This window comes from Erithacus rubecula (genome assembly GCF_903797595.1).
Source record: "Erithacus rubecula genome assembly, chromosome: 4".
Lineage (NCBI taxonomy): Eukaryota > Metazoa > Chordata > Aves > Passeriformes > Muscicapidae > Erithacus > Erithacus rubecula.
In genome coordinates this window covers 12,771,515-12,793,504 of record NC_136686.1, presented here as the reverse complement: position 1 = coordinate 12,793,504, position 21,990 = coordinate 12,771,515, and the positions used below count along the sequence as shown (strand labels likewise).

At 40.5% G+C, this 21,990-nt stretch overlaps 1 protein-coding gene across 20 annotated transcripts in view; it reads left to right on the top strand.

The window, feature by feature from the left end:
* SOX5 (SRY-box transcription factor 5) overlaps nucleotides 1–21,990 on the top strand; it is a 607,966-nt gene that overhangs the window by 303,912 nt on the left and 282,064 nt on the right. For 6 of the 20 annotated variants that reach the window (XM_079305085.1, XM_079305084.1, XM_079305078.1 and 3 more), the window contains exon 1: nucleotides 20,964–21,129. The exons of 10 other annotated variants lie outside the window; for them this stretch is intronic. In XM_079305085.1, coding sequence (XP_079161211.1) covers nucleotides 21,092–21,129 — 38 coding nt within the window. In that variant the 5' untranslated portion in view covers nucleotides 20,964–21,091. Of the gene's footprint in view, nucleotides 1–20,766; nucleotides 20,927–20,963; nucleotides 21,130–21,990 lie in introns of those variants that run through there. 4 more of the 20 variants (XM_079305094.1, XM_079305082.1, XM_079305079.1 and 1 more) reach the window with 4 other exon arrangements.

The following is a 21,990-nucleotide window of genomic DNA, read 5'->3' as shown; positions in this document are numbered from 1 at the left end:
TGATACTGCTAGGCTTAGTGGCACAATCAATTATCCAGGCTGCAATACACTCCTTAACTCCAGGTGAGAATTCACTTCTTCCCATGGTGTGGAGAAAAATCCACCTTGAGCTATTAGCTCTCTTGAGCATGTGTAACATGCTAAACCTTTGTGAGATAGACTATTCACAACATTTATGTGCAGTCAATGGAATTTAATCTCTTTTATTTCTTGCTCCAAGTCTTGTCAGTTGTTTCCCCCAATTCTCTAGTAGTCTCTTTAATAGGGTTTGCACATACTTAATATATTCCCTCTGAGGTTCTCAGCACACTTTCAAGAGCTACTTTGGCCTTTCTATGACTCTGCAGTGTGTCTAGAACGCAATAACACTATAATATACCTTTTTATAGAATTATAAACTGAAACATTGAGAAGTTAAATGATTTGCTGGTGGTTATGTTCAGAGTCAATGATAGGAAGGAAAGAATTCATAGAGCTGGACTATCAATACCCTGGTTTAACCTCCAGACACAGTGGTGCAATCCATCTCACCTAAATTCTGCAGCCTTTAATGTAGATCCTGTGGCAAAATGAGTTACCTCTTCTTCCTTTCTGGTTAAAGCAGAGATGCATCTCATGAAATCCTTTGGTAATTATTCAGGAGGTGTCAAATTAATTCTGTCCTGTGAGATCCCACTTCTCTCTACTAGCTATGAATGGAGTATAGACCTCATATTAACAGCTATACTGAAGATGTGTACTATTAGGTAAGATAGATCCCATCCAAGCTTCCCTTCCCATAAATTTTAATTCTGAATGCTAAGTGGCTCTTTATCAAGGTTTCAAGAAGAATACTTTGGCAATAAGATTAATTAAATACTTAAAGGGAAAATTTGGCTGCTACCAGATTTAGCCCAGGAAGAAAGGGTTTATTGTCACAGAGCACTGAGCTATGTATGGGAAGAGGAGAAATTTTGGGCCAAAGTTTTTGGTGTGATGGGTCAGTGCCTAAGTTATTTAGGCACAGGGAGGTTCATCTGGAATTCTAAATGTGCTTAAACACTACTTCTCTAAGCAGTTTTGAATGCTACAGAGTGATTGTCTAGTTACATTTTAAGGCATTTTTAGCATCTGTCCCCAGGTACTTCAGGAAAAAAAAATCTACGGATATCATAAGGGAGGTTGAGCAAGAGAAATTCATATTTCATAGGGGGAGTAAAATATACTAGAGAAACTATACTGCATTTGGGCACAGTGATTTATATGCTTGTAGGGATTAATAACTTCTTTACTTCATAACTGCTCCATAGCACAGCTGTGTCTCTCAGTCTGCACTCTCAGCTTTCAGAGTAGCAGTGACAGCCCTGGACAGAAGTCCATTACTGCACGAGGTGAAATGGTACAGTTGAGCCATTCCCAAGCAATAAACCAGAAAACAATGAGTGTCTGCAAAGCTTGACAAAGAGGTGTATGAAGTTCTTGAAACTCTGGCTGGACTGATAGTTTGCCTTAATATCTAAAATAACTTGATAGGTCTCTCTGAGACCACTGCATAGTAATCTTGAGCAAATGTATTTCATTACTTCATACTGCTGCAGTCTAACTGCTGCCTCTTGCTTCATAACTTGCCAAATGCCTGGGGCAGGAACTATGATTTTTCATAGTAGCAGCTACCATCCACTGGTGGCTGAGGTTCCTAGGTATTACCATTATAACAGTTCTGTTCTCATAATTGCATAGGTAAAGAGGCAGATGCTCAAAATTTCATATATTCTCAGATGACTCGCTGAATTGCAGGAATACAGAGGCAAAGAAAAGAGTGGGGAAAAAGGAAGGAAGGGTGTTGTTGTATAATTTGTCATTTTTTTAACAATGTCAGTTCTTAAAAATAGGCAATTAACTTTAGAAAGTTCAGGATTAGAGCAGAGTGGGGAAGGATCTTATGCTGATGCCTGAAAATGTTTCTAGTGAAATATGGCTTGCTTCAACAGAATACAATGATAAGTGTGTTTTATGTTGGGCTTGGAAAAGAAGGTAAGAATTTAATTATGAATATCTTTGTAAATAGAACATTTATCATCATGATGGATATACAGTCAAAAACATGGCATAGCTGGCAAGCACATTCCTTAAGTGAATCTAACCTGAACTTAATAAAGAAATGCCAAACTAACTGCAAAACACTATTCTGCCAAGATCCAGTCTCCAGTCAATCATCCTGCCAGGTGACACTGTGTTAAATGCTGGGACAATATATCACTAACAATCTCAGCTGCTACCAGCTCAGCAGAATTAGACTATTTACTGAACAAAAGCCAGGGAAGTACTGCCAGTGACACAGAAGTTGGAGCCATTGCTATTCTTAGAGGAGTGTGAACTACACCCTGCATGGAAAAGGAAGTAGGAAGAGGGGAAGTAGACAGCCCTGCTCTTACATACCCCAAAGAGGACCTGGTGGCAACTCTATCAGTTGCATTGCTGCACAGTTTGGCTGGAAAGTGTAAAACTGAGGAGAGCAAAGTTCCACACTCATGTCGCTTCGCTGGCTGACAGCCGTGCCGCTGGTTATGCACAATTTGTAAGCCTTCAAAACATGACAGCTACTCAGTAAAGATCTGAAAGAGGTAGGATGACTTTTCTCCCCTTTTGCAGTTTTTTGAATGAAAGAGTAGGGATAGTAGTTTTTATGTCTTTGTTAAACTCAGAAAACTGCCTTGCCAAAAGCCTCAGAAAATTACTGTTTGTCTTCTCAAGCATCTTTAATTTTAAAATGTGCAATTGCTTTCCATTATCTATTCCACCCTAACCACAATGTTGTATTTACCTGTATTTACTCTAACTAATTGAAAATGTTTGTCTACTCCTGAAAGTGAGAGAAGTATATGAATTTGTAGCAAGTGCAAGGGCATATGTGATTTTTAGGTGTTTCTTTTCCCTAATGTTTGTGTTCAAGCACTGGAGTTGCCCACATGCTTCTAGACAGAAATTCAGGAGTTAAAAATAAACTGGCACAACTGAGGAAGTTTGTATTTCCTATGACTTTACAAGTTTCAGGGAATGTTAAATGCAATTTTCTTTTGGTCCTTTACCTCCATGCTAGAATCAGTGCCCAAGTTGGGATATGGCTTTGAATTCTGAACAGATTTTTAGGGGTAGAAGCTACATGTTGCCCACTTATGGCATCAATAGGTCAGATTATGGAATGGCACATAGGCAGATCAGTGCAGGAGGTACCTTGGAGAAGCATTGGCTCCTACTGAGATCCCGATTCCCCAGAAGCCTAGAGCCCTGCTTCACACAGAGGCAAGACAGTGCCAATCAGCTGATTGGCAGCATGTTGCCTCTTTGAGAGGCAGCGTCTGTTGGCTCCTGCAAAGTTCCTGCCAGCATTCTTAAACTCTAATTTGGGAAAGAAAATTACAATCTGGCATATCCCTGTTGGAAGGTTGCCGACCCCTGCTCCAGACTCAGAGATCAGTGGGATGAGACTCACTTTGTTTCGTGCATCAGGAGTGGGCATCTGAATGTGGCTCCTCCACAAGCCTGCATGGCCCCTCTGAAGGCAGCTGAGGCAATGGAATTGTCCACGTGTTGACAGTGAGCAAATTGTCTCTGCCTATTGTTGCTGGATGAGCCACTAGGTAACCAGATTGATTTTATGATCCCTCACTGAGTGTTCAGGACTGGTGCTTGAAAAAGACATCTTTTATCTGTCAGCCAGTAAATCTCACATTAAGTTGCAAACATACTGGAGAGCTAGAATTCAGCAATGCCATTTTTATGAATAGAAACATTTTCAGAATAGACACTCTCCTGAACACACAGTTGTTTTACAGAAATTAAAGAAGTCCTTATGGTGGATGAATAAGCCAACTGCGGATAAAATAAGAACCAGTCTATACTTTGATCTGCTGTTTGAACAGAACCATTTTGATGAACTTATAAAGTTCTGAGTTTTGTTGGGTTTTTTGCCTTCTTCTTTGCTTTTCTCTTTCCAGGTTTAATTGGAAGCAAATAGGATACAATAGTAGGCTTTTTTGCCCTATTATTGACATGAAATCTATCGGATTTGCAACAAATTTTTTTTCTGGTTTATCAACGTTACTCAATATCTTGGATATTTGACATGCATATAAAGCAAAATGATCTGTTGACCAAAATCCAAATATCACACCAAAGAACGTGTCAGCTACAATGGCCACCACTGTGAGCCTCATCAAAACAGTCATAAACCCCTAAGAAGGCAAACTTGATTTTTGTTGGGTTTTTTGACTCAAATGAATGTTCATGACCTTTCCAGTTCATCCAATAAGTAACATCCCATCCCTTGCACTTTAGTAATTATGTTGAGATGGACATGACTGGCACCAACACAAGTCTTTTATTGAAAACTTTCCATGCTTTCTTTCAGTGGACTTCTTTCTGGCTGCTCTGACTCCTTCCCTCATTTCCTTACAAGCAGCTCCACGCAGCACTGACTCATTCTCTCCTCTCTGCAAGTTTCCTTCTACATGACTGGCTAAACCCCAATCTGTCCCTTACCCAGCCACCTAACCCTGTCTGTCCTTCACACCACATCTTCCCACCTTATCTGTCCCTGGCATGACCACATGTCCCTTAGCACAGCCAGCAGACTCTGGATCTCCAACTTCATCTGCAACCTGTGGCTGACTATCCCACTCCTTTATAACACCCATCCTCATTAGGCAGGCAAGGCTGTTTCCACTTCTTGGTAATCAGTACAGCTCTATTTCATTGGGAAAGATTGCCTTCTGCACTATTCTTACAAACCATTTTCCTACATTGCTCCATCTCTACCATTTTAGTAACAAATGATCGATGAGAGGACATCAGAGGAAGGTGCAGAATTTAGTACCACTGAAATCCACTCCAGTCTGAGCTTTGGTCTTGTTTTCTATGTTCTTGGTTGAGTCTTAAGAGAAGTCAATAACATACTAACAGAAAATAGCATCTCGATTAGATATATTGCGGCTGTTGAAACAACAGTTTCACCAAAGATACACTGGTAAGTTCTTGTAGCAATTCAGTGCACTTATGCACTATTCTCTATTTTGAAAGTGCTGTAAAAAAATTAACTCATCTTGGAAGCCCCATGAAATAACTACTGTCTTTTTTTAGGATTGGGATGCTGAGTACTGGGGTTTACAAGACCTTAAAGATCTGAAAGGAGCTGTATCAATACTGGCATTGTAAATTGGGGAATTCCTGCTCTATGGTGCCTCTTTATTAGACAGCTCATCTTTACCTCGGTGATGTTTCCCGTATTGAGAGATGACATGATACGTATTTTTTGGTGGTGCATGTTGAAATCAAAGAGTGTTCATTATGTAGTCACAATTTTTCAGAAATTACCAAGTGTCTTTGAAGTGTTGTTTAAGAGATAATCCTGATAATCCCATAGTACTTAGTTCATGCACAGAGTGCTGCTGTCTTACGTTGTCTTGGTTGAGTGCTTTCTTTAACTGTGCTGCAAGAGCTCTGTGAGGAGTCCTATGCATATCATGGTGTGGTTTGACAGTAAAACTTAACAAAAATTAACTTTTACCACTCCTTGAACATTTGAGTGGCTTTGAGCACGTTAAAGGTGTAGCACACCTTTATATTTTTCAGAATCAAAGATAGTAATTCCATGAGATTGCTAAATACCAGATTCAAACTCAAGTTTACACATATTTCCAGCCTGTTTCCTGTCAGGAGTTTTATTCCAACCACATCCATTTTCTTTACACAGGGAATATCTTGTTCCCTTTAACTGGAGATGCACTTAGGTTCAGATCTGCAAGTGTTTAATGTGAACAGTGACAGAGCCTAAGTGCCTAAATGAAATCTTGTGATCCCAAGAACCTCCTCTTAGCTTCTGTCTGCCCTGATTGTGCTGAAACTTCCCAACTGTGAGAGATCCTTAGCTTAAAGTGCACTCAGAACTGCTGCTTTCTTGGTTGAAATGAACAGTGTAGCACTTATCTTCCTCAAAGATCTCTCTGGATCCACAAATGAATGTATGTGCTCTGAGGGGGGTTAGTCTCCTCTTGCCACAAGGGGATAAGATTGCATTTCCCACTTTTGAGGAGAGTGGCCCAATCACCAGAATGGAGAGGCTGGAGCTGGCTGACATCTGTACTGATTTTAATGAAATTGTTCAAACTGGCCAGAAAGAATGAAAGAGTAATTTGGCTGCAGAAAGATATTTCTCTTCTAGCTTAGTGAATTAGATAATGAAACAATTTTAATTCATGGCCATTTCATGTAAAATGAAGGAACAGGCCATGGAAAAGAGTGTGCAAACTGGAGGGCCATCTTAGTTACTTATTTTACTTGTAGTATTAGTAGATTGTCATTGTGCCACTTAAATTTCCCATCAAAGCATTTTTTACGCCAATTTCTAGACAGATTTCTGGTCAGTAGTTGCAGCTTTAGTACCTAGTGGTTGGAATAAATCTTTGGGAACAGCAAGTCATGAGCTTGTAGCATTCAGGCAGAGGAGGGCTGGTCCTGGCTCCTCCATTCCCTGGGTGTCCTCACAGAATGTCACAGTCATGGAACTGTTTGGTGCATAGGTCATGGAGAGCCATAGGCACTGCCCTCTCTCCTTCCTCCTCTGGCAGAATTCAGAGGAATAAGATGATCTCTTTTCTTCTCCTAAAAGCTATAGCCTAATAAGGTCCAAAGGGACACGATAGGCTTGAATTATGTGGTCCAAAGACAAAGAGCAGTCTCTTGTCAGCAGAGAATTCAAACACTAGTGGGGGTAGTATTTAAATTCTGTACCCACACTCTTTAATAAGCTTCCTTCCACATATCAGGCTGTATAATGTCTGAGACACCTAATACAGTGTATAGACAGCTTATGTGTGTAACTGGGAGTGTGTTCACATATGAGTGCCACGTTCCCCCTCTCATCTCCCTAAGGAAGATGCTTGTGATGTTCATATTTATTTCCTGTGGGTATTGTAGGCTGTTGTTTAGGTTTTGTTATGGTGGGTGTTGTAGTCATTACATTGAGATGAACATGACTGGCATTACCACCAGTCCTTTATTAGAAAGCTTTTCAAGCCTTCTTTCTGACAACTCTGACTCCTTCCCTCATAGGGAGATCCACACAGCTCTTTCTCTCCTCTCAGCATAACTGGTTAAACCCCAACCTGTCCATTTCCCAGCCACCTTACCTTGTCTGTCCTTCACACCACATATTCTTACCTTGTCTGTCCCTTCCACGACCACATGTCTCTTACTTCCTCACAGCACAGCCAGCAGACTACATCCCAAACTGCAGCAGACCCTCAACCTAAAGCTCTAATTTGAACTGTAACTTGTGGCCAGCTAACCCACTCTTTTATAACACTCAAACTCATTGGGCAGGCACAGGTGTTTCCACTCCTCAGTAATCAGTACAGCTGTAATTCATAGGGAGATTATCTTCTGGACTATACTGCACTATCTTTTCACCTATCTTCCCAGGGGTGGGTGATGAAGTAGGGCTTATTGTCAGGGTGCCAGCAGAGCCTGGGGCTATGGGAGCTTCCCCTGAGGCTGGCTGGGCAGGAGCAGGGCAGCTCCAGCTCCAGGCATTGGGTACATCTGCCCAAAGATGGCAAGGATGTCAGGCCATGGCTGGCAGGACTGTGGGGAGCTGGAGAATGGCCATGCTGCAGCATCCCTGGGGCAAGGACTGGTGGCCCTGGGGCTGAACTGGGTCCTGAGCCATGGTTAGGGTAGAGGGAGTCCTGGGGGTGGGCTCCAGGCCCTGGCACCTGTCTCCAGTCATTGAGTTAGACCTGCTGGGCAGCAGCTCCACCAGATGAAAATGGTTCACTTTTTCTTGCTTTACATTTTCTGAGCAGTCTAACGACTGATTTGCTTTCACATCCTTTGAGATTATTTCAGACAATGCTTTCAACACTAAAAGGGTCATAAAAATAGACATTTCCTGAGAGCTTAGAAAGAAAAACTGTTAGTTGCCCATCCTTCTCCCTCCCCCAAATTATTTGATAATGGAATGGGAAGCTTTCCCATAATCTTTTGCTTGATTTTTACTAGTATGAACCTGTCAAAGATCATGGCATTTCCTTACTGTGTGATGTGGAGCCAGCTGGAACCAAATAATCCACCCACGTTTTTCATCATCTTTGTATTCTGATAGGAGCTTCTGCTTAGCAGAAATGAGAAAATACCTGTTATTCTTTCCTTGCTGTCATGGTGGCCACATTGAGGCTGTTTCCTCTTGGCTAAAGTCTGACTAAACCTGAGTAAATGTGACCAGACCAAAAAACTAAGGGTTTTCTGCCTAGAACCAACACCTTACTCTTATGGCAGTTCAAGAGGAAAGTAAATTAAGAAATGACTCTTTACTTTCCACTCACTGTCCCAAATCAATATTTTCTAGAGTGACTAAGGAATGTTCCTCCTTTGGCTTGAAGGTACAGGGATTTGAGTCTGAAAAAATACCTTCCTTTATCCACCTTCTTTTCTTACAGAAATGAGAACTTTCATGTGAGCAACTGAAGCTGCTTTCCAGAGAACATGAGTAATTTCTGCTGTTATATGAATTGTACTCTTCTTAACAAAAGCTATCTAAAGAATGGGTAGCCAGTGCAAAATACAACTCCTCAGCCCATTGGTTTCCAGGCCTGGTGCCTCTGGAGCTGGAGGAAAGAATCTCTCTCATTTCACTTTCCCATTTTCAGCTTCTCTCTTAGTCTATATTGCATCTGTTTTAATCATCAGTATTCTGTATGTAACATCTCTCAAAATCTAATCCATTGCTATGGACCCACCTAGTGACGGCTTTATAGATCCTTTATATTCATAAAGGCACTTTAAAAACTGTATTCATTATTTTTGTTAGGCTTGAGTTGTTTGGTTTTTGGGGTTTTTTTGGTGTTCGAAATATATCTCAATACCCAAAATGAACACTTTATTTGAATAGTTCCTTCACTGAGAAAGCAATGATACTTGTGTGGTTACATTTGTGGTTACATTTAGGTGTTACATACACCTAAATGCAAGGAGTATGGTCACACTTTTCAGGAAAGGACCACAAATGTAAATGATGTAAATGATGTAAAATATATCACGACAAGTAAGAAGAGTCTGTAGTCTAAGTATGAGGAAGCTTTTGTTCACTGTTATGGGACTAAAGTGGTTAGTCCAGTTTAGAATCTTTCTGAGAAGCCTGTTCAGGGCTCCTGGTCTATGTTGGAGCCAACACAGGGAGTGTTCTCAGCCTGAAATTTCTGTGGACACACAAACTGTAAAGAATTCTCAAAGTGCTGTGACTTTCAGAGATAATCTACTGCCTTGTTGCTTTGTTCAGTGATATCTCTGACATTTTTGGACAGCCAGAAACAGCTCAGCAACATCTGACTTCAGTGACTGATGCTGAATATCTGCAAGTCTTGGACAGGTGCTCCTTGTTTATGCAGAGTGGCTATGTGTAGTCAGGCTAATGATGCAGAGGTGCACAGGATTCACTGTTCATTTGATGTGGGACCCAGTTAAGTGTATATCATGTGTCAGTTGTCTTTGGGCTACCCGTGGAGAGGGGGATGAGCCTCCCTCCTGGTATTCACGAAAACGAAAATCTGAGTAGTCCAACAAACTGTTTCTCAGAGGTTTGTTCACTGTAGTCCTCTCCATTTTGTAAACTCCCTGTGTTATATTAATAACTGAATAGTAACATATAAGCATTCATTGTGGTACACAGATCTTGTGTGTAACAACCTTTAAAAATGCAGTTCTAGGAATTTTTCATTGATTATCCTGTATTTTAGGGATAGGTTGCAGGTCCTGTATAGGCATTGAAGAGAGTGGCAGAGATTGAATGTTTACCAATAATGAAACTGTTTTTGCAGGTAAAGTTTTAGTGCAATGAGATATTTCGTAAAATTTATAAGAAATATGTCTTTATTTCAATTTTAAAAAAACCCAACCTGTAAAGTTTTGATTAATACTGAAATTCTTCCATCATGACTTTACATGCTTTGTCTCATGCTTATGAAAATACTCAAGCTATGCACAGTAGCCACACAAAACTCTGCAGTCAGATTTGTAAATGCAAGTCATTAGATAGTTTCTTAAAAAACCCAGTATTTTTTCTTATCTCGACTAGTCCAAGCATGTGCAGAGACTATCAAAACTTTTGCATGGTACAAAATGCACATCTTGTACAATCTCTGGTCCAGTTTCCAGTTACAGGAACCTATGATTCCCTCAATTCTGGAGACCTGATGCCATTTCATATTACCTTTCATATCAAGGACAGGCTCTGATTTTCTAGATATCATTGGTATCAATGCATGGTTGAAGTTCATTAATCCCTGAAGGCTTCCCAAGTCTGAAATATGGACTTGGCTCCAAGTTGTTGGAAAACTTGATTTGCACAACTCAGTATACAGTATTAGGAGAGGAAGTGTGGCATTGGAATAGGTGTGGCTTAAAACTGGAGGATAACAGGATTATTGTTAACTAGAAATGTGGGAAAACCCCATTCACAACAAGCACAATGTCTTGGGATATATTGAAATGACACGGAATAAATTCAGGTGTTTTCTAAAAGGCTATTCATGTCACATTTGGAAATATTTTTCTCTTTCTACTGTAACACAGAATAATAGTTAAGAGGTTTTTTTTTTCCTTGCTATTGTAGCACAGAATAAAAAAGGGTAACAGATTTGCTAAAAAAATCAAATTATTTCCTATTCATATTCAATTGTATATGACTTAAGAGGAAAATCTAACCTGTAGCCATCCTTTTGCAATATTAGGGATTGGCTACCATCAGAGAAAAAAGTGATGGAAAAGCAGATGCTAAACTCATCAAATGAAGAGCAACAGAGCAGTGGGTAAAGTTGGACATATCAAAATGTGCAACTGGAAATTTATGATGAGCTCAAATAGGGCTGCTAATTTAATATGTATTCTTTCCTTTTAATATTGGCTTCTAACCTGTAAGGTTGGAGAAAGCCATTTTTCTGCTTCTCTTTAATTAAACAGTAGAATTGATGCTGAGAATTAGTTTAATGACTTTTCCTTCCTTACTTGATAAATTATTTGAAATGGTAATAAAAAATAAAATTAGGAGACATATAGATGAGTGTTGTTACAATAGCTATCTATCAACATAACTTTTGTAGAAAAAAATTATGTATAAAGATAATTGCTTGAGCATGTCAACAAATAATAAAATACAATCATTATTTTTTTTTTACTTCAATGGCAGTTTTTGAAAAAGACCTTCACAAAGTGCTTGAATAGACTGACTTCTACATGAGGAAATAGCTACAAGATGTTTTAGAGAAAAGATAAATAATAAAAAGAGAATTCTATTAAATAAAAGAAAGGGAGATCAGTTACTTTATTTTTTCAGTTATTATAAGAACGAGTCAGTCAAATGCAAACATGCAAAATAGGAGACGGACTTTTATGTAACTTGCAATTTACTTTTGGCTCAGAAGAAATGTATATTTGGATTTATATACTTTTATGAACTAATAAAGCACTTAAAGCATTCAGCAGGAGTTGAGAGACAGGAATAAGTTCCCGCCCTTATTATAGAACACTTGTCCAGTCTGGGCCTGCTTTGTTTGGAGTATCTAGGAGATAGTATAATGGAGGCCTGATTTTTACTTTGATCCAGGCTGTATTTCGTGTCTGAGGCAGAATCCTCACTTAAATTCACCAGTGATTTCTCAAAGTAACATAAGAAAAAATTGCTTTTATTAAGCCGTGTACATTTTTTGCATGCAATGAAACACAAATCCTGGTAATGTCAAGTTTTTGTAGCCCTACATGTCATGGCCCACAAATCACCCTAAAAGCTGTGATTTTTTTAGAAATTACAGGCACAAAGCTCTGTATGGTTGCTTTTCTGCCAAATACCCGTCCTGGCTGCATACAGCAGGTTTCAACTTTGACTATAGTATTAGGACCCTTCCAAAAAATTTATGGCAAGTTGTAAAATAAATGAAAAAGTCAAGGCTAGTTAAAAACAAAACAAAAACTGAAGAAGAAGGTAGTGGTCTCCTTTGCCTTTTATTTTCCACACAATTTGCACTTCTGGAAACACCTGCTGCCATTCTATTGCTAGCTCAGACTTCATTAAGAAAACATGTTTCACCTGTGACATTCTCACTTGTGAAATCCTTGCACAGATTTTGAACAACATTGCTCTCAAGAAGGGCAGTAGCCACACGCAAATATCAGAAGTGGTTGACAGGATTGATGGTGTGAGGTCAAATACTAAAAAGGTAAGTACAAATGTGATTTCATTTCTTGAAAGTTGTCAAAATACTATCTTATATCTGATGTGGTGACATTACATTGTTTTTGCATTTTGATGTTTTTCTCTCTATGGCTCAGACTAATTTATTTTATGTTATTTATTGGATGGGGCCAGGCACTTTGTAAATTATGGACTGCATTCTCAGTGAATCAAAATATTTAGGTTGCTTGTGTGGTTCAGTCCTTGGCATCATGTCACTAATTGCTTTAACACAACTCTGAAATAATGGCAAAAGGAAAATGCATTGAAAAGAAAGAGAAATTAAATTTTGTACAACAAAACAAGGCCACATTAAAAAATAGAAAATGTTGATGAAACCAAAAAATGGGTGACCAAATGTGCAGTCTGAATTCAGTACAATGTTACATGGCAGGAGAAAAGACACTTACCTCTGGATCTTCTCCAGGGAGAGAAGAATTTATGACATAAATTTTCTTTGATAAACGTTCCTGACAAACTTCTTTGTATTTTTTATCTTAATGAATGTCTGTTTGTCTCAGTCTAGTGGGTTTTTTTCTGCATTTTTTTTATATCTCCTTTCTGATTCTTTTATATTCTGAATATACCTCAATGGCAACAGTTGAAGATCTGTCTTACCAGCTAATTGGTACTAGAAAGTAGTCAGACCCGTACCTGGGTTGCATTAGGGCTTTTGAAGAGTGTCCCCAGATATTCGGATTTTTCCATATTTATGCCTTAGAACTCTGTGACAGTATTTTTTCCATTTTTCCCTGTACAAGGTACAGAAGCATTCTCGGGGGTCTTTAGCATTCTACCCTGGCAATGTTTCTAGACTCTGGCTGTCCCATGTAATGAGAGATGAGAAGCATGAGTTAAGCCTCCATAGAAATAACAATAACAAGCCACTGGTCTGCTTTATACCATACTTATGTATTTATTTCTCTGTAATAGTGGCCGAATGGAAGTATGTGTGCTAAAAGTAGTTCAGATTTTTGCTTTTACCCAGAAGTGGAAAACTTCATCAGAGCACCATTAAAATTAATTAAGGGTTATGTATGCTTTTGTAACTTTGTAAATGAGATGTAACTCTCCATACTCATTGATTGCTGTTCACTGTTTAAGGTGTAAAATAGCAATGTGTTTTATATCTCCTTCCCTTGCGTTTAATGTCATTAGAATCACTGCTTAATTTAGAGTTTAATCTTCACAGTGACTCGTATAACAAGTTAAATATCAATAGATTACATTTAATAAACACTGATTTGTATTAATCTAATCATATACTGTATACATAATGTAGAGACTCGTGCATGGCATACTAGAAAGGAATATATTTCCAATTTTGTTCTGAATTTGACATTTTGGTATTTCTATTTATGAAACATTTTCTATGTAGCAGTGACATGAGTCCCTATGATTAGACAGACTAAAAGAGAATTTAATAGATAAAAAGTTTACAGAATGTAGGAATGTTACCTCTTTTTCTGTTCTTTGTCTAATTGCAGTTGCAGTCAAAACTGTAAGCAGGTTCAGATAGAGGATATTTCTTACAAAAGACCTAATTCTTCACTGTTCTTCCAGTAAAAAGTGAATGCCAAATGGTAATATTATTTGAAAGAACTTTATACTGCTACTTTTCATAATCCAATGAAGCATGTAAAATGGAGGGCAACCATGAATTAAACCCTGTTCGAGTCATGCACACCTGCAAAGAGTTCAATCTGGTTAGCTCAGGGTGGCTGTAGTTCTATGCTAAAAGTGTCACAAATGACTGTAATGTCACTCCAAGAAAACCTCTTCTAGTAAGGAAAGTAAACAGTCAATGTATGTGTGGAGAATTTGGGTGGCCAAGACTAGAGAACCGCAAGAGGAAGGCTGGAATGCCTTCACAAAGCACACAGGACAGGGTGATATGGACTTGTCCTTGATGTACAAATTAGAGCAGACTGGAGTGGAAAAAGTAGGGAGATTGAAATACAGAGACACAATGTAATGACTAACCCTCTTTAGTGGATCAGTCAAAAAAAGAGACAGAATTGTTATTGTGGGAGTGATGAGAATGTGTGGGATAAGAATTGCGAGAGCCACAAAGGAAGGCCCAATGGGTCAAGCAGGAAGATCCCAATTTCACTGCACTTGGAATCGCACTCAACAATTATTATCTACCATAAAAAACAGATCAAAGTTGTGGCCTTATGGATACTCGGGTTCAGAAGCTTATTTTGCCTATTAAGTCTTGATTTATACCAACTCATCCTCTGCACAAACACCAGGGAAAAAGGAAGCAATTTTCCTTTGCTGGGAGTCGGTTCTCCATATGGATATGTTGGGGTCATTGTTGCATGTATCGTGGCAGTCATTGGGAATGACACTGAGAGAAAACATTCTTGCTGGCATTGTCATTGGAGAGGCTGAAGGTTGGTTGGGTACTGATAGTAAACAGACTTGTCCCTCAAAGGAATCATCCATGTGACCAGGAAGGAGGCAGACCAGGGACACTGCCCTAAGGGGCGGCTGTGGGCTTCGGTTGAGATGGGATGTTCCATGCCAGATAACTACTCTGAAAGAAGAACATTAAAAAAAGACTTGGAGCAATAAGTCCCTATTTTAGTAACATTTTATGTTCAGAACCTTAATGAGGAACTGTAAGTTTAAAATCCAGTTATCTTCTTAAATAATTGCAATCACAGTTCCTATCCATAGGTATGCTCTCTATTTTTATTACTATTTTTTTAAATGGTCCTGGTTTTGTTAATTTTTTTTCCCAAGCTACTTCTGTGTAGACCAATGTTACTAAGTGAAACACTAAAGACACCTTGTATGTAACTGAAAGTATGCAGAAGTAATAAAACAATAACTCCCAAAATAGAGGGAATTGGGAGAGTAAGAGACCAACACACAACACAAAACCAGGATTGTGCTATCTCAGTAATATTTCTCAGTTTTACAATTAAAAGTTACTTATTGCAAAAATAAATATGTAATTTAATTTTAAATATGTTTACATGTACTATTTTAATTTCTAAAACTCACTATTTATATTATAGTTTGCAAATATATAAATTATGAGATTCCTTTACCCTGGCTGATTCAGAGTGGACAGGGTAAAAGACGGAGTTTCAACCTTCTTTTAAAAAAAAAAATAGTGACTTTATTGTAGTATTCAGGGAAGTTTGAATTTAGATGAAAGTTCAGATTTCTTTGTAAAGGGTAGCATCAGTCCTTTTTACAGGGAGGGTTGTAGATGGTAGGGCCTTGCTAAAAGTGCAAGAGAATAAATGATAAATGAGGGCTTCCCACTTACATATAAAATTGTTTTACTTTTCCTTGAAGAAATGCAGTAAATTAAAAAAACTCTAAATAGCACAGAAATTTCAGTCCTCCAGACCGCCTTCTCCTTCTCAATTTTGCTATACTATATTCAGCATTCAGTTTTGCCAACACTGAACATGCCTGAGGCGGCATTTATATTCTTTAAAAAAAGCGTAGATTAGTTTTATTTCTAAGAGTTAACTTCTCCTCTTGACACATGTACTTAATTCCCATTAATGGAAATGGAAGCTAGGCATGCACACTGGAAGGAAAAATCTGTTCCTAAGCGTATGATCCAAACTGCATTGTAGCTAAACATTTCCATGCTCTGAAGTAAGCACTCATTATTTGCAAGATATTTTTCATAATAAATGCATCAACCCCACTCTATTCTCCCTCCACTCTCCCAAAGCGTGTTGCAAAACACTCTTTCTTAGAAGTCTTACAGATTCATTCTTAATGCTGCAGTTGTTTTGAGTGTGTGCCTAAAAAAGAAAATCCATTTAGGATCTTCAGAGTTTTGCATATTTTCTGTGAGAATTTTCCAGTAAATCGTTCTGTGGAACATCTTACATTGCCTTGGACTTCGTAAGTCTCTATTATTAAAACCTACAGTGAAAATAACAAAACCTGAAAAGCTCTTCTCCCCCCCTCTCCCTCCCTCCCTGCCCCCCAGAACTTCCTTTGCTTACAGTATTGCAGTATCTGCCAAAGGCACTAGACTGAGGTGATATCATTTAAGGATTAAACAATTATTGTTTCATTAAAGTTTTCCTTCTTCCAATATGCTTGTCTAAAGACTTGAGGTTTCTGCCTGTGCAATATTCCAGAGTTACAGCATTTCTAACTTGATCTGGGTGGATAATTGATTTTTTTTTTCTCCCTCTTGATCTGGAGAACCACAATAGCAAAAAAAAAAGGCAAAAAAACTAATCAGTTAAGCACAAAACTTCTTATAGAAGTTCATTATTTTAGTTGTGTCCCCTCATCCAAATGAAAATGATAGCTTTTTTGTCCAGTTCAACCCAAATTGTACTCTTTTACTGGGACTTTTATGTTTGGGCACACCTTAAAGGAAGCAAAGCAAGAGAAATGCAGGTTCACTGAATTGCTAGGGGAGTAGCAAGGGGGTTTTCATTTTTCTCATCAGTTAAAGGTATTTGAACTTCTGAATTCTCACTTTGAGAAGAAAGAATTGTGAGCATTAAATGTGGATGCTGGAGGTTGCAAGTGAATTTTGTAACTTTGACCTACTCAGTAAAAAGTGGCACCACAGCTTCCTATTGCTAGTCAAAAGTTTCAGGACAAGACAAAATTTCTTATGTTAAAAACTGGACAGTTGCATGTTGTGTACATTTTCTTCTTTCTCAGTGATTATTAATTATATTTTCTCAGTTTCTCTACTTTCTGATTAGTAGACTTTGTGACACGTCCGGGCAATTTCTAAAAAGCAAGCTAAAAGTTAATATGAAATTATTTTTAGAAGGGCTTCAAGATTACCTCAAACCATGTAACTTTCCTTTTCTCCATCTTGCAATTGCAGTTGAACTTACTATGAGAAAATAATTTTATCAGAAAGTCTATACTTAACTGTTTATATTCCAGTAATATATATATAGTCCATATAATTCAGTATAGTACAAGGATACTGTAATACAGTATTACTATAACAGCAACAGTGAGTTAGTTTTTTTCTCCTCTTTGGGCATCACTCTCTTTCCCCCCAGTCATCTAGGAGTGGGAGCTCAGTAGTTGCAGAAAACACAAAATAAAGGTAATGGGGAAGAAGGTACCTGAGCATGAAATTTATTGGGGTAAGAGTAATTGTAAACCAGAGTAAGTAAAATAAGAGTTCATGTCAGAACCATTCAGAGGAGAGAGCTCTATTTCTTTTCTTACTTCCATTTCCTCTCCTCTTCTCAGCTATTTTTGTTCAGATATCTTAGTTTTCTCTCTCACACTTTTATTTTTCTTCTTTTTTTCTCCTTTTATTTTTGGTTCTTTCAGCTTCTTCCTAGTCTAGCCCATGTATTCTATAATTCCTGATGCTGATGGTGGTTGCTTTGCTTTATAGTCATATTAGCTGAGAGCCAAGAAACCACGAGCCCTGGTATGCTAGGTATAATACCAGCTTGGGGGGGTATGTGATCATTGTCCTGAAACACCCCAAATAGAAAATTATATGGGAAAGGAGTAAATACATGTGAACAGACAAAGGCAGGACATGGTAAAAGAAAGGCAGTTGTGCAGTGGAGCTGGGCTGGTAAAGGAATATGGTTAGAGCTGAATGGAGCTGACGTGCAGTCAAAAGATGGTATTCCTGTTCTACCCAAATGGTTGAGATTTACGCTTCTTTTAATAAAAAGCGGTCTTAATTTTCTTCCAGATGTGGCTTCTCTGTAGCTTCACTCTGTAAACTTCTCCCAAAGCCAAGTGTGAGGAAATAGAGGAAACAAAGCAAGAGCTGGGACAGAAGGAACAGCATTTATGGATGGGTAGCGGTGTATGAAGGGGAAAATGAAACACCAAGAAGAGGGGCCCCAACAGAATGTGGATACAGAAATGAAGCATGTTTTAAACAAAATGATGAAAGTAAAAAAATCTGTGGGGAAAAAATTTTCTACGTGTATATGTATGTTTCATCAGCATAAGGACTGTTGTCGACTGCGAGGCATGTAGGGTCTTTGTTTTTCATGCTATTGCTGTAGTTAACTGTGTCAACTTGGGCAAGTTACTAAGCCTGCCATCTCAGTTTCCTTATTTGAGGCCAAATTCTCTTACTAAGTAGCCTCCTACTCCACACAGAGATTTGCTGATTTGAATGGAGTCCCTGCAGAGTGAGATACTTTTTAATACAAATAAAGTTTTGGAATTGGCCCTAATTATATTTATTACCTGCAGAGGAGTAATGTGATACTTAACATGGTTTGAGACCCTAAGATAAAAGTATTTGGAATTGTTCTTTTTAATCATCTGCTGCCTTTTCATGACTGTCCTAAAAGGCATAGCTACTAAAAAACAAATGAAAAATCCTTGTACATATTAACAGGTTTGTCAGGCTCCAATAAATGGACCTCTGTGGAAAATATTATTTGCTGGGGTCTACCAAAGGAAGTTGGTTTACCCTGTCCCACAGTGAGGAGCCGTTAGACCTCCATCATGCCAGAAGCTGACAGATTGTGTGTGGTTCAGCTTGGAGTGCCGTGGTGGTGGAAGGCAGGCTGGAGGCTGCCTTTGCAGATCCTTCTTTATGAACCATAATGACGGTGCCTTGCTAAAGTTAGGTGCAGTGTTTTGTTCGGTGGTTGGGTCAGGTGCTCCTCGGTGATGATGCACGGAATTTGCAGGTGGGTTTGCTCCTCATGACTAAAGCGAGCAGCCCAGACTTCCAGCTGATAATGCCTTTATACTAACACTGGATTGACTGGCCTCTGCATGAGCCTGCTGATTTCTAACATATGCACTGAGAGTGAAAAGCAGCAAATTAAACTGTGTAGCTGTTGGATATTGAAAATAATAAGCTTTTCTATTTGGCATTTTTCTGAAGCCAGTGGGCATGAAAATGTTGAAAGTTTTGTGGATGCTCCATGCATCTATGTGCATTTATGTGTATATATTTCAAAAACAAACCTGCTATCTCTGAGCCACTGGCAGGCAGGGATGAGAGGGGTGGCAATGGACCTAATCAGGTCCTGTTCAGGGGTCAAAACCACGTGGGTTTTAAAGGCCCCTAATGTTGTCCAGCTGCACATTAAAGGGGAGGGGGAAGAGAGACAAGAATTAGGGCAAAAAGAATAGGGTATAGATACGTGGTCCTGTGTGGGTGTGTACGCACGTGTGTGTGAAAGAACAGGGAACCTTATTTTTTTCTCCTTTTTTCTTTCCCCTCCCGCCCCTTACAGCGAGTTCAGTGCCAGGCTGGACGCAGGCCGAGCAGACTATTGAGGCATTGTGTTCTCCACTTCCAGAGTAGCCCCCGGCTAATCCCCGCGGCTCGGACGGGAATTTCCCCGCGGCATTCTCCCGGCCGCTAGCCCTCTCCCCGCCAGGGCGGGTTCGGGAGCAGCGCTTCCCGCCGGAGCGGAGAGGGATGCGGGTGTCCCCGGGGCGGGATGCGGGGGCTGCCGGCGCCTCCGTTCCCTCGTGTCCGCGGCCCGTTACCTGCTCGCCTTCCTCGCCTGCCAGATTTTTATCTGGATAATTGGAAGTGCGGCGGAGGCTGCGCTCCGCCAGCCAGCCGAGGGGCTCTGCAGCCGCGCGTCGTCTACGTTGCTACCAGGGGTTGTCTGGGCAGGGGAAATGAGAGAGAGCCACGACCGAGGGACTTCTATTGCTCGCCCGGAGAGTGGGGAAAAAAAAAGGGGGGGAGGGTTGATTAAATAGAAAACGAGAAAAGCCCTAACAGATTAACGGAAAGTTTATTTTTGTTGTTGTTTGAACATCCGTGTGTGTGCGTTCATGTGCGCGCCCGCTGTTTTGGCATGTGGCTACCTTTTCCCTTGCATACAACAGGGCTGTTTGATGGAGTTTGGAGCTGAGGAAACTTTGGGTTTGTTGCCAGGACGGTTCGCAGAACTTTGTGGAAAGCAAAGCTTGAGACCGACAGAGTGAGTGACAAGTTGTTTACAGGTTTCCTTGAAGGGGCCTCTGCTATATTTCAATCTGTCAAAGTTGCTTTTCTTCCCTCAGAACAATGCCTGATTGTTGTGCGGGGTGGTTTTTTTTTTGTTTGTTTGGTTTGTTTTTTGTTTTTTTTTTTTTTTTGGGGGGGGGGGACGTATTTTGGTTTTTATTTTTGTTGTTGTTTTTTGGGTTCTTTTTTGTTTTTTGGGGTTTTTTTTCCCCCTACTCAAAGAGAGAGAGAAAGAGGGAGAAAGGAAGCAAGAGACCGGGAAGGGTAGGGGGAAAGGAATGAAAATTCTTTGGAGCACAAATGCCTTTGGTAATATTTTTATGTATTTAATCTCTTCTCCCCTATTTCAAATCCGAGAGTTGATAACTGTTTCAATTTAATCAGTCTGCTCTTGTTTTATCTTCTTTCTCCACTGATCTTCCTCAGCGTATGGGATTTGCTCCTGGTTTGCCGGTTTGGGTGGATTGTCGGACTGCTTTTCGTTTTCTTCCCCTCCTCCTCCCGCGCGCCCCCCCTCCCCCCCCCCCCAATCCCACTTTTATCCCTTCCACCTCTCCACGTTTTTTTAGGACATTGAAGGAGTTGACTTTTCCCGTTTGGCGGCGGCGGGCGAGCAGAATTAAAAGGAAAGGACAGGCCCCCGGAGGTCGCGCAGCGCGGCGGGGGGAGCTACGCGATCATCCTGCTGCGAGCGCGCTGCCCCTTTAAGAGACTGGTCAAGGAGTCCTCGCTCTGAGCGAGTGAGCCGGGAGGGAGGGAGAGGGAGGGAGGGAGAGAGAGAGAGAGCGAGCGAGCGAGCGAGAGAGAAAATCAATCGGTTTAGAAGGTTTGGACTCACTTGACAGGTTCAGTTGGAGGCGACCATAGGTGGCTGCTGTGACAAAGGGAAATTGTGCTTTTCCAGCATGCTAACTGACCCTGATTTACCTCAGGAGTTTGAAAGGTGAGTCGAGTTGTTGGGGCGGGAGTGTGTGTATGTGTGTGGGGGTGTCTCTTCTTCCCCTTTTTTTTTCCTTTTTTTTTTTTAATTCTGTTTCGTGTTTTGTTTGTTACTATATTTTCTTCTTCTTCTTCTTCTTCTTTTTTTTTTTTTTTTTTTTTTTTTTTTTAATTTATCTGAGCACTCCTGTTCGCGCGCTTGTGCGCGGACGGCAGCGGGCAGACGGACACGCGGGGACGGGCGCGCAACTCCGGCGCTCGGCGGCAGGAGGCCGGGAGTTGCTCCGTCCACGCCCCCCCTCGCTCCCTCGGCTTCTCCAGTGTCAGCGACCAGGGTGGCGGGCGCCGACGAGCCCCCGGCCCCGGGCGGTGCACCCGCGGTGCGCAGCTTTGTTCTGGGGCCGCAAAGGCTGCCGTGTCCTCCTCCTGCACACCCTCCCCTACCCCAGCCGGCCTGCCGAGACACCTTCCTTGCCAGAGCCTCCGCGCTCCTGCCCGGGGACTCCCCGGAAAGCGGTCAGAGGATGCCCGGTGGCGGCCAGGCGGCGGGTTCAACTTCAAACCTCAGGCTCCCGTCAAACTTGGGAAGCTGCTCTGCCGAGCACATGACCTTTTGTTGATCTAGCAGGAGCTATTTTTTTTAGGCAAGTTAACATCCCAGCCCTCCGTCAGGAGAACATCTTTCTGCCTGAGGAGGGAGGAAAAACAAACCAAACAGAAAAATAAAGGAAAAAAGTTAAACTTTTGTCTTCAAGTTTGGCCGTCGCCTCTCTCGCAGAGTGTCAAGAGCAGAGTCTGGTTATGACGAGTGGGCTTCGGGTATGACGTAGATGTGCCTGTCTCCCCCTGCCCGAAACAGGAGTCT